The 12603-nt window shown below is 37.9% G+C and overlaps 2 protein-coding genes across 2 annotated transcripts in view; one reads left to right on the plus strand and one right to left on the minus strand.

The window, feature by feature from the left end:
• The window catches only part of cabp2a (calcium binding protein 2a), a 35195-nt gene extending 33990 nt beyond the window's left edge, over positions 1-1205 (plus strand). The window contains exon 7 of the mRNA XM_037690068.1: positions 658-1205. Coding sequence (XP_037545996.1) covers positions 658-683 — 26 coding nt within the window. The 3' untranslated portion in view covers positions 684-1205. The remainder of the gene's footprint in view (positions 1-657) is intronic.
• A 5756-nt stretch (positions 1206-6961) lies between these two features.
• Positions 6962-12603, minus strand: part of LOC119422681 (C-type lectin domain family 4 member M) — a 7856-nt gene continuing 2214 nt past the window's right edge. The window contains exons 2-6 of the mRNA XM_037690069.1: positions 11639-11737; positions 10763-11557; positions 9078-9220; positions 7263-7372; positions 6962-7169 (exon numbers count right to left, since the gene is read on the minus strand). Coding sequence (XP_037545997.1) covers positions 7031-7169; positions 7263-7372; positions 9078-9220; positions 10763-11557; positions 11639-11737 — 1286 coding nt within the window. The 3' untranslated portion in view covers positions 6962-7030. The remainder of the gene's footprint in view (positions 7170-7262; positions 7373-9077; positions 9221-10762; positions 11558-11638; positions 11738-12603) is intronic.

Below are 12603 nucleotides of genomic sequence, written 5' to 3' on the forward strand. Positions count from 1 at the left end.
ATCTAACTGACATTATCTAACACTAACAAACATCTAATTAACATTAATTAACAATAACATTAACTAACATCTAACAAGCATCTAACATTAATTAACATCTAACTAATATCTTACTAACATTAACAAACTGGAAGTGGACAGTCTAACATCAAAAATATTTTTTTTAGGAGTATCAGACCTCAAGATTGTGATTTATTCCTGACGTCGCCTTAAATAATTACAACAACAATGTTCACGGTTTGCATATAATGTTGGGCACGTATCACAGATTAGTAGGTTTTTTTTATGATGGTTCCAAGAACAAGATATATTTGGGTCTTTACAGCATTCATTCCAGTTTTAATGTATATCAACAGGCACATTTTCTTCAGGGAAATCAGCAATAGCGTTTTTATCAATTTGAATAAATAATTTTCAGTTATGTTTGCAGTTGTTTAGGCCTCTACACTGGTTTGTCAAAGGAACGGTTGCATCAAATGTATATGTTAATTCAATTCATCAATCTAAACGGCTCATGGATGAGATGAAAGGAAAATGTCTTTTTAACAGGAAGCAAAAGTTGGAGAATCAGCTATTTCTGGTGCTGACTATTAATCAGCTTTTCAGAGTATTCCTGGGAAATCTCGATAAAGTGAAATTTTTTTCATCTTTCCACAGAGTTTGTGCGGATGATGTCTCGCTGACTCCTCAGCAAACCTCACTGAGGAAGCCGGAGCAACTTTAAAGATCTTTAATGTACAAAAACTCCTCACTGTCTGTATTTTTTCACGTACCTCCAGCACCTCTCAGGTATTAGAGTCCCTTATTTTCGCAGAGTTGTAAAAAAAAATGTGTGATAAGAGATTAAATTATTTATTTATGACTTGGGTGGCGTAGTTTTGTGAGATGAACTTAAATGTGAACACGTGAAAATATGCAAAAAGTAACATATAAAAGACTGACTAAAATTAAGTCTGCACTAACAAGTACTGTACATCTGTTTTTAGTTACTGTTTTTCTTTTAGATTTTGAATTTGCAACAAATTATGCAAAGTTCTACCGGATTATACTTCCAACTTTAAACTGAAGGTTTAAATTAAAAATAATAAACGAGATTTATTGTTAATATTTTAATTATTTTTACATGGTTGTAAAATGTGATAAATAAGCACAGAGACAGAGAGTACTTTGTTAATAACTATAATAACACGTAATTAATAATAATATATGCATACTCTGTTGTACAAATTCACGTGCAATAAATACTTTTTGCATAATTATCTACTGTGGATTGATATTTTATATATATTATAGTCTATGTGAGCACGTCTAGTATTTTCTTAATTTGTTATAATATAGTAACACAATGAATTCTGGTGTCTGTTCCCGGTAAAAATTTTCACACGTTCACCTGAAACCGAGCCTGAAAGTCGAAACCTGAACCAAGAATCTTTTCCAGATTTTTTTTATTTTGCAATTTACATGATTTTTATGAGCTTGAGAAAATATAGGATTAGAATCATACAGTGCACAATAAAGATAAATGTTTGCATGTTTTTACTATAATAATAATCATCACCATAATAAATTATAATTGGGGAGTGGTGGCGCAGAGGCTAGTGGTCGCTGGTTTGACTCCCCGAACCGACAACATCAAAATGGGTGGAAAAGTTGAAACACACACACACCTGTCTCCACCCTCATTTGCCTCACTCTGAGCCCTTGAGCAAGGCCCTTAACCCCCACCTTCTGCTCCCCCGGGCGCCCTAGGTGGCAGCTCTCTGCTCCACGCAGAGGGCTGTGGTAGCTCCATGGTCTGTGGTTGCATCAGGAAGGACATCTGGCATAAAAACAATTAAGTCTTTTAAGAATCTCTTTGACCCATTTTAAACTACAACCTGCATCTTCCGTGTTCACCTCGTGGAATTACTGTCCAACCTGAAGGTTGTTGATTTCAACCTTTTATCATCTCTGATGTCTAAGAAGCTTTCCACCTCCACGAAGGAGCTCAACTGAGTCTCTGGCCTGTCAGGTCTGGACCACCAAGCTCAGCCTCACAGTCAGGAACTTAGTGTTACCAGGAGGGGGCCCCGCTGCTCCACAGAAGACAGAGCAAGACGTCATGTCTCTACATTTGCATTATATATTTAATAAAGCCTGATATGAAACAGACTTTGTCATGTTGGTTTCTCCTGATTACTGCTGCTCGTTCAAAGAACCACACATGTTCATGCCTCGTGTCGTAACGACCTCTATAAAAACCTTCTGTTTACAAGACAACTATTAGATTTTAAATGATGCATGTAAATACTGATCAATTAATTATGAGAAACTGAAGTGGTTTGACAACTACTTGTTTATCACACACCACTGAACGCTGTTTGTATGTAGTGTTAGCAAAATAGCTCAAGAACAGCTGGAGAAATCCAGAGACGTCTAAAGCTTTAATTAAATTAAATTCAGTTTATTTTTATAGCGCCAAGTCACAACAGAAGTCATCTCAGGGCCCTGAACAGAAACATTCACATACATTATAAATGCCATTTAGTAAAGTTCTCCCTCTAAGGAAGGAAGCAGACATGTTGAGTCTTTATTTCATCACAGTCTCCCATCCTGAGCCAGCACAAAGGTGACAGTGGAAAGGAAAAACTCCCTCATGACAGGAAGGACCTCCAGCAGAACCAGTCTCAGGACAAGCGGCCATCGGCTTCAACCAGTTAGGTTTGAGAGGAACAGGAAGAAGGAACGGCCACACAATGGCAGGTCCAGAATGGAGACGAGCAGGTCCTCACTAGGCGGAAAGAAAAATAAAACATGTTAAGATAGAAATAATTACAAATACAAACTATTCATTTGATGAAATGAGGTCAATTTGTCTAAGCCTAGCAGCATAACTAAGGGATATGTCAGGAAACCCAAGCCAACCCTAACTATAGGATTTATCAAAAAGAAAAGACTTGAACCCAGTCTTAAAACTGGTCGGCCTCATGGACAGAAACTGGAAGTTGGTTCCGCAAGAGAGGAGCCCGATAAAGGAAAGCTCTGCCTCCCATTATGCTTTTGGAAACTCTAGGAACCACAAGTAAACCTGAAGTCTGAGAGTGAAGCACTTTATTAGTAATCACGATAAGATTTGTAATATAAGATGGAGGTAAAAATGTGGGCAGTGTCTCCCCCCGACCTCATCACTCACACTGCGAGTGTGTGTGTCATGGAAACAATGCGCAGAGTTGTTGTGCACCAAACTCACAAAACAAATAGTTCCAGGTCAGGCCGGTGTCACACATAAAGTCCATTAATCTGTTGGTAGTAAAGGGAAGTTGAGCAACAAATAAGCTTTAATGAAAAGTTAAATACATGAGTAGATGCATAGGTGAAAAGATGTCAAAATAAACAAATCAGAACAAAGATAATTCTGTAACCAATACTACAAATGATACTAAGGAAGTGCTTGTAAAGTTGCCCTGAAGCTAAAGCTGTGACAGTAAACAGTAGAATCATAAACAGAATGATTTCTTGGCTTGGTTGAATCTGTCTGAGCCATAACACCTAATTATGCGACATCAACAGTTTTTTATTGCACTGAATTCATAACGCAGGCCTCCGATGATGCTGCGTGTAAAACTGCGTCCTCGCTGCTTTGGGAATCCTTCGGCTTGTGAATAATCGCAGGTGTCAGACGAGGAAATGAACTCTGCTGTCTCTGGACCGTCCCATCTGAGACTGAACAGAAGACAAGTCTGGCTCGGTCTCATTCAGAGGACGGTCACAGTCTGCGATCTTTGAGCAGAAATCATAACGTGTTTTTAATCCGCTAATCTCTTTTCTGTCTCGGCTTCAGGGTCAAAGTAAGAACAGCGCACCTGTTCACTTTAAGCACTGAAGCTTGCAGCTGTGAAACATCTAGGTTTGGAGTACACGTTATATTCAAGTACAGATGAAAATAAAACAAAACTGCCAAGACAAATGCAACGATATTTAAAAAATCACCTAAATACTTTAGTATTTCTAGTTTGTTTGTTTCAGTTTTGTTTTTGGTGAGTCCAATCGGTTCTTCTCGTCCTGAACATTCCATTGCACTGTTGACCTTGCGTTAACCTGCATGTGACAAATAAACAACATAACCCAACCTTGTTTGTTTGTTTTAACAGCAACCATCACAGTTTCACAAATTACACAGCAGACCAGTGATGACCTTTTTCATTGCTCTATGACAGAAATTGTCAGTATTTCCATCCATCCTTTCTTTTTATCCTCTTCTTCCTTTGTGGGTCATGGGGATCACTGGTGCCCATGTCCAGCAGTCACTGTGCGAGAGGCAGGGGACACCCTGGACGGGTCTCCAGTCCATTACAGAGACACATAGAGACAAACGAGACAAGCAACCATTCACTCTCTCTCACCTAGGGACAATTGAGTGTTACCAATCAGTCTCACGTGCATGTTTTTGGTCTGTGGGAGGAAACTGGAGTATCCGAGAAAACCCACACATGCACAGAGAGAACGTAAACTCCACCCAGAAAGGCCCCTGGCCAGGATTTGAGCCAGCAAATTTGTTGCTAAGAGGCAACAGCTCTACCATCTGAGCCACCGTGCTGCCCTTTTGCCAATATTTATCATTTTAATTAAAAAAAAAATTCAGATAAAAATCTTTGAAATTTGAGCAAGCATTGTCTCATTTTATAAAAATGCTTCTGTCTACAGGGGCATATAATTATAAGGTGTAAAAGTAGTTTCACTGTCATACACATTGTTTATATTAGTATTTAATTACATTGAGAGAAAGTGAGTTCTGATTGTACTTTCTTGAGAGTTGGCGTGAGCGCACACGGAGCTGCTCCCACTCAACAATATGTTAAGACCAAACATTTACCACCTACCTGCACGAGTGGGCCGAGTGTAGAGGCTCAAGATCAACAGATAAATCCATGAAAAATATACATGCTATGAACATAATGTGCAGATTTATGTGTGTGAATATTGGCTCACGTTGAATGTCAGTGTCCAAATGTGCCCATATGATGTGTGTAAAATAACAGTAGGACAACCTTTATGTTAAAAAAGAGAAATGTGAGTGTTATACAAATATTAAATATTGGACAGTGTCACTTTAAGGAAAAAATTAAATTTCTCCTCATGCTTCTATGATCTTGTCCAACATCTTTCTTTAAGTAAAGAAAAACAATCTGAGCTGAGTGTGAGCATGAATGGTTGTGTGTCTCTAACGTGACCCTGTGTTGTTATGTTGTTTGTTTGTCATGTGCAGGTTAACACAAGGTCAACGGTGCAATGAAAAGTTCAGGACGAGAAGAACTGATTCAACTCGCTAAGAAAAATTTTAAAAAATCAAGTAATGTGCATGCATGCAATAAGGGTATAAAATAAAGTACTAAAAAGTGAACAAAAAATATATTTACAAGGTCCAAAAGAAATATAGTAAATGACGACATGGTAGAATATAACGGTGCAAGTAGGATTAATAAATATTTCACAGGTAGTAAAATTAGCTTAAATGCACATGATATAAATTGCACATAACTAACAAATGCACATGTTGTGTGACAGGTTATTGCACAGGTAGTGAGTAACATTGAGACTAACTGAATGAATTATGATGGTAAGGTAGTGACATGCATGATACAGCCACATAGTGCAGCAGCAATAAACATATTAGGTGTCACAGATGTGGCTTAGTAATAACTTGAGTCTTTTCATGCTCGATGTCTGACTCCTGCATCGTCCGCCCGAGGGTAGAAGGCGGAAAAGTCCTGCGATTGGACAATTGATACGTTTCTTCTTTGCTGCAGCACTCGATGTTCCAGTTCTTCTGAAAACAGCCATTTTGTTCACCTTTAATCCTAATAAGCAGGAAGAAAATACTCACCTGCTTCCTTCTGGGAAGCTGATCAAGATCGTAAAACAAGTCATTTCTTTTTTATCTATTTTAATTGTTTTATGCTCAATTTCTGCAATGAACAAATTGCAACAAAAAAAGCTTGTAAAAACAAAAGAGCAGGAAACGTAAAGAAATATATAGTTTATTCAGTAAATCAAATAATCATGATACTGATGTGATTTTATAGAATCTGCCACTGATAGGCTCTGAACTGGAAACAAAATGATTATATAGTGAATCAATAACGATTAGAAAAATAATCATTTATACAGTAAATCAAAATATTTGTAAAAATGCACTAAATATGATCTGAGATTCTCTTGGTCAGATTTTTCAGAGCATTGTTTTGTTTTCCTGAAATATTACTCTAAAATATCAATTTCAGTGCATTTATTTGTGTCGAGTGCAGAGCGTGACTGTGTACTGGCTGCGGGATTCCTAAGAGGAGAACATTCTCAGTTGTGAAAAAAAAGTTAATTATATTAAAGTTACCTTGTGATTTGCATTTTTCAAACAAATACAATCACAAGGCTTTAGATGCAAACGAGTCCGTAGTTGAAATTAAATGGTTGCAGATCGTTTAAAAGTATCCTGATGCATGCTCGATAATCCAGGTAGAAAAATCTCTGGACAGATTCTTCTTGTTGAAACAGAAGACCTGTCAGTTCAAAAATGGACCAACCTGCAAGAATTCATCACATCAATATGTATTCGTTACTGCATCTATATTGCAAGTACTTTAAAAGTATGTAGCTCTAAATACTTGTAAATATAGATCAACGGAAGACAATGAAGACAGAAAATGGGACAAGATATTACACTGAAAATTGAAAATTTACATCAATATAAACTGAACAGACGGCGTAAAATTCAAAGTTTTTGTTTGTGAGTAAAGTTTGTTCAGCTGTTTTAGGCAAAAAGGTTAAAAAGTCAGAATATGCAACAGTTAAATAAACATCTTTGTAGATTATTTCCATTCTGCTTTTGTTGTTCTACAGAACAAAAACCCACTGAACATCCTGGACGTTCAGTGATTTTATTCTACTTATTTTGCGTCAGGGTTGTGAGACGTTTTGAATTGAACTTACAGCGTATGACGTTTATTTAAACCATTAAGTGATATAAAACTAATGATCGGGCCTCATTACGTGAACGCTACTTCTCACAGATCCAGTACTGTTCAACACCACAGTTCTCATCATTCCAGTCGCCGTTTCCTGTCGCTCGGTGCCAGAACTCGGCGCAGTCCTGGTTCCTCCCCTGATGGCTGTTGGGCTGGCCTTTAGCCCAGAAACTGAAAAACATAAAGAGAATTTGATTTTTTTTTTATCTCCATTTATTAAATCAGCTGTAAATTTAAGAGATAATGAGTTATGTCGTTTCTCACGTCAGGTTCAGAGGATTCCCATCGACCCATTTCCACTGCCCCTCAACTCCTCCATCAGTCAGACCGATCCACACCTCTTTGTCGCTGCTGTACAAACGGTTGATGAAATTCTAGGAGGAAAAAGGCACGAAAACGGGTGAAACTAGAGAAATTGCAGCTAGCTGTGAATGCTACGTGCCGTTTGCTGACATTTGCTAAAGACGCTGAAATTGTGTTGCTAAAGCTAAAACGAGAACACTAGCTAAAAGTAGCAAAAGGCTAGAAAAAAGCCAAAAGTAGCAACAACCAATAAAAAGCTGAAATAGAGAAGAAGAAAAGAACGCTGATGTGAAGACATTTCGATGTATTTCTATGTAGAAAATATTTACAAATAAAGTATTTTTAAGTGTAAAATTTACAAAAGACATGAGTCCTTTCACCTATCTGCTAAGTGAGCTGAACATTTTGATAATGTGTGGCTGCAATAAACATTATGAAGAAACACAATAAAATAAATCAGTTGTGTGGATGCTGAATCAGCTCTCACACACGTTAATCACGAGGTTTTTAAACGCTTCTCTGGGCGTTTGTTCCAGCACAAGCTCCAAAATAAAAAGTGTTTCTTGCACCGAGCTCTGCAGGCCAAAGGTCCTGGGAGCGAACTGAACGTCACAAAGTTGGTCACATTGTCACAACACCAGGGCTTATCATTGCTTCAAGGTTCACACACATTTAGATCAACTATTCTCATATTGTAGGTGCTTTGAAGGTAAATGAAGTTATAACTGGGTTGTTTAGCAGCTGCTCAAAGAGACGACAGATTAGCAGAATGTTCTGGATTCACGAAGAGACTTTGGTTAGTTTGCAGATTTTCAGTGAAGCCTAACGAGTCACAAAGTTCTTAAAATGTAACCATGCCAACAGCTGCACATTATTTATGAAGCCGTCCCCAAAATTATGAGTGTCGCTGACTGGATGTTTAAAAGACTGTCAGCCTTCCAAAAATAATTTGAGCAGTCCATCTAGAGCAGTTTAAGTATTTCTGGACTCATCAGCCTACAGACTCGTTCTCATCGTTTTCTTTTTTTAATTTTTAATTCATCCTTTATTTATACAGGTAGTCTCATTGAGTCACAAGAAATCATTTTCAAGAGAGACCTGTTTAGGGAGCACATGGTGGGAATTAAGGGCCTTGCTCAGGGGCCCGGAGTGGGATGAATGATGGTGGAGGCAGGTGTGGATGTTCCACCTTTTCCACACACATTTTTGGTGTTGACCGTACCGGGATCTGAACCTGCGGCTTTCCGATCAAAAAGGCCCATCTTCTCTAACCTCTGTGCCACCCCTCCCATCAAAACATAATAGACGGAGCCAGGAGCCACAAGTTGGAGACAGAAAGGGCTTCTAGTGGCAGGCTGCACTAGAGTTTTTGAGTTTCACCCCTCACTGAAAACAAAAGGGACATTTTCCTGACAAAAAATAAAAAAAAGTAGTTGATTTACATATTCCAAATTTTGTTCTATGTTTAAATGTGTAAATTTAAAGCATATTTTGTTTCAGTTAGTTAACTGAAGCTTTCAGAAAAGTGTAATGTTAAGCTGTGAGTTACAGAGTGTCAGTCTGAGCGAGATGGGAGGTTGTATAGGCGTGACTTTGAAATTTAAGGTACAGGACCCTGTTTTAGTGAGATGCTAGCTCCAAAAATCACTGCTTTTTAAAATAATGTCCACAGTCTTTCTTTTTAAATGATGTTAAAGATACATTTATATTTGACCACACAATTCATGTTTCTCAACTCTTAGCTAAATCTCTTGAGTCAGTTTTAGAAAAACAAACCATTTCCTCTTGACTGGTTATGATGGCCAGGTCCGCTCCTTTGGTCTGGCAGTCCTCTCTGCTTAGGTTCCAGGTTTTCTTAATTAATGAAGTGTAGTAGCAGCTGTACTGAAACTTCCTCCAGCCAGCAGGGCATTTTTTATCTGCAAGTAAAAGGCACAGGATGATCAGGCACTAGAATAAAATATCTTTCCAAAGTATTTTAACTCGTTTTAAGATGGCCGCTACAGTCAACTGACCATCAAAAACGAGTTCAATTCTGTCAATTTTATAGAAATCGTATTTTTCGGACTATCAGGCTCGCCGGACTATAAGGCGCATTAAGCAAAACAAAACAGCCAGATAAGTCAAGCTGTATTCAACTCATTCACAACTATAGAAATTGCATTTCCTGCAAAAATGCAGTGAAGATCTTGCTGAGAAACAACTGCAATTAGCTTAAAACATGCTGAAGTGCAGCTGAAAAAGCAGAAATACACGTATTTGATGAATTTGGTTTAAATAGGCAGTAATGAGCACGAAAATGACTACATTAGGTTAAGAAAGGTGAAATTAGCACAAAAAAACCCAGCTGAATAGTAGCTAACATAGAAAGAAATATAAATTAGCAGAAGTGGAGAGACCACAAGGTTGCCTAATTAGGCTGAAAGAAGCAAAAATGAGTACAAAAAGTGGAAATTATCAGAAAAAAATAAGTATTTTGCCAAAAGCAGCTGAATAATAGCTAAACAATAGTAGAAAGAAGCTTAAATTGACCCAAAAGAAGTGGAGGGGACAATTGTGCCCACGAAAGCAAAGAAGCAGAAATTAGCACCAAAAAGTAGAAATTTGCTGAAAAAAGCAGAAATTTGTCAAAAACAGCTGAACGGTAGCTAAAAAAAAGGTAGAAAGAAGCTTAAATTACCAAAAGGAAGTGGAGTGTGCACAGATGTGCCCACTAATGCTGGAAAAAGCAGAAATTAGCACAAAAAAGTAGAAATAATCCGTAAAAAGCTGAAATTTCCCTAAAACAGCTGAATAGTAGCTAAAGAAATGTAACTGGTTGTGCTTACTGACCTGAAAGCTTAGACTACTAGAGGACAAATTGACCACATTTCCTTAAATTAATTGTTACAATTGAATAGTTTTCATTTGATACTATTTCTATCTTAACATGTGATTCTTGACCTGCCATTGTGTATCTGTTCCTCTCAAACCCAGCCAGTCGAAGCAGATGGTCCGCTTGTCCTGAGCCTGGTTCTGCAAAAGGTTTCTTCCTCATGAGCAGTTCAAGGTCAGTAAGCACAACCAGAGTTAATACACAAGACGCACCTGATTATAAGGCTCACTAATCGATTGTTGAGAAAATTAAAGGATTTTAAGTGTGCCTTATAGTCCGAAAAATACGGTAACGATCTAAACTTTGGTGTAGACAACAAGTTCTCAGTTTTAATTTTTGCCCTTACCTATTTGGAGTCAACCCTGTCTGCCTGTCAGCAAAATATCTCATGAACCACAGAATGTGTTTTAATTAAACTTTTAGGAAATATTTGTTGGATGCACCTTCACAATTAACTTTTGCAGGTAATTAAATTCAACATGGCTGCTATATTTAACACAAAAATGGCTTGAATTGAGTTTGTTGTACAGATATTGAGCTCAAAGTTCGCGTGGACGCAGCTGAGAGTCCACTTCTACCTGCTCACCTTGAATGGACGTGTTGAGTCTGTTAATGGTCTCCAGCAGCTGCTGTCTCTCCACCGTCAGGTTCATAGTTTGGATTTTCAGCTCATCTCTCTCTGCCACTACATTCTTTAGGACGCTTTCGGCCTCTTGTTTTTGACTAAGAGCTAAACCGTAGGACGCCCGCAGCTCCTTTTCTGCCTTTTTAACCGTGTTGCACGTCTCCTGCAGCAGTTTCATCTGCGTGGTGAGGTTTTGGTGGCTGCTCGCTATCTTGTCTTTCTCGCTGGTGGAGAAGTTGAAGCTGTCCTGTAGATCTTCGACCTTCTGAATCAGCTTGTTGTAACTCAGCTGCAGCTGCTCTCTGGACCTGGTTGCGTTGTTGAATTTGTTCTGCAGGTTGTCCCTGTCTGTGGTCACAGAGTTGTAACTCGACTGTAGCTCTTTTTTGCGTTTCACAACCGAGTCGTATTGTGTTTGTAAGTTCTTCTGGGCCGTTGACAAGACATCTTTGTCTTTCTGTAGCTGAGCGTTGGTGGAATTTAATTGTTTTAATGTATTTTTTGCAGCAGTCTCGCTGGCCTGTAGCTGACTTTCGCTCATTTGAAGCTGCCTTTTATCCTTAATCAGAGAATCTACATTCTTTTGCAACTGATCGTTCGACCGTGTTATGCGATCGTTGCGTTGCTGCAACTGATCACGGACAACTTCGAGATTTGTTTTCTCATTTTTGACCATCTTGAGGTTTTGCTGCAGATTTTCTTTTTCTGTGCTCAGGGTGTTGAGGTTGTTCTGATGTTCTTTTCCTACATTTTGATCTGCCAAGAAGACAAAGAAGTATGAACCAGTGATTTGCTCCTGATATCATTAAGCAGATAAAACAAAACAGGTGGACTCACAGTGGACGCTTTGACCTATGACCCCTGCCACCAGGAGAACGCACAGCACCCCGAGGCAAACTGAAGCAATCTTGAAAGGTCTGTTCCTCAGTGCATTAACTGAATAAGCAAAGCAGAAGAAGAAACTTAAAATTGATGAAGTGATCTGAGGAAGTTGTGGTTTTACTGAGTGATGTTGCAAAATACTGCAACCCCCCCCCCCCCCCCCCATTTTTTTTTTTTTTTTTTTGTAATTTCAAGATTATCCAGACAAACTTAAAATGACAATAATAACATGAAGTGCTGAATGATTTTCCTGACATTCTTGAAGAGGTTGAACCTGAATTAAATTAAAACTTGGCTGCAATTAGCAAAGCAGTAGCTTAAAGCTAATACCAAGCAGAACAGCAGCTAAAAGAGTAGCTAAATGTGAATATTACCATATCAGTAGCTTAAAGCTAATCTGAGCAAAGCAGTAATAGTAGCTAAAAACTAAATGTAGCAGAAATTAATTCAACCAAAATCATTAAAGGGATTTAAAAAAATTAACATTTGAGGACAAATGTTTCTGTTTTTTTGTTTTGTGCTTTTATATAAACAACAGGAGATAGTTTAATTATATAATTTGTTTAATTATTTTTGTGTCACTCCCTTCTGTTTCTAAGAAGTTTTAGTACTGCAGTAATATTTGGCCATTCGAAGCAGTGCAAAAAAAAAGTATGACTTTAAAGAAGAAGTTAAAACTCAACCTGAAAGTTTTAAAGTGGAACATTGTTGAAAAAAATTATTTAAAAAATGCATTTTGATTATCTGAAAAAATCCTCATAATAATTTGTTAAATAATTGAGCTCATATTATAATATATAATTTAAAGGACAGAAACATTATGTTATTGCTTGATTCAACAGTTCCCATCCAAAATGCCAAAGTTTAAGAAGATGGTTGGTTGGTTGGTTGGTTGGTTGGTTGGTTGGTTGGTTGGTTGG

This window comes from Nematolebias whitei, chromosome 16 (assembly GCF_014905685.2).
Source record: "Nematolebias whitei isolate Nwh7 chromosome 16, NemWhi1, whole genome shotgun sequence".
In the NCBI taxonomy this organism is placed as follows: Eukaryota; Metazoa; Chordata; class Actinopteri; order Cyprinodontiformes; family Rivulidae; genus Nematolebias; species Nematolebias whitei.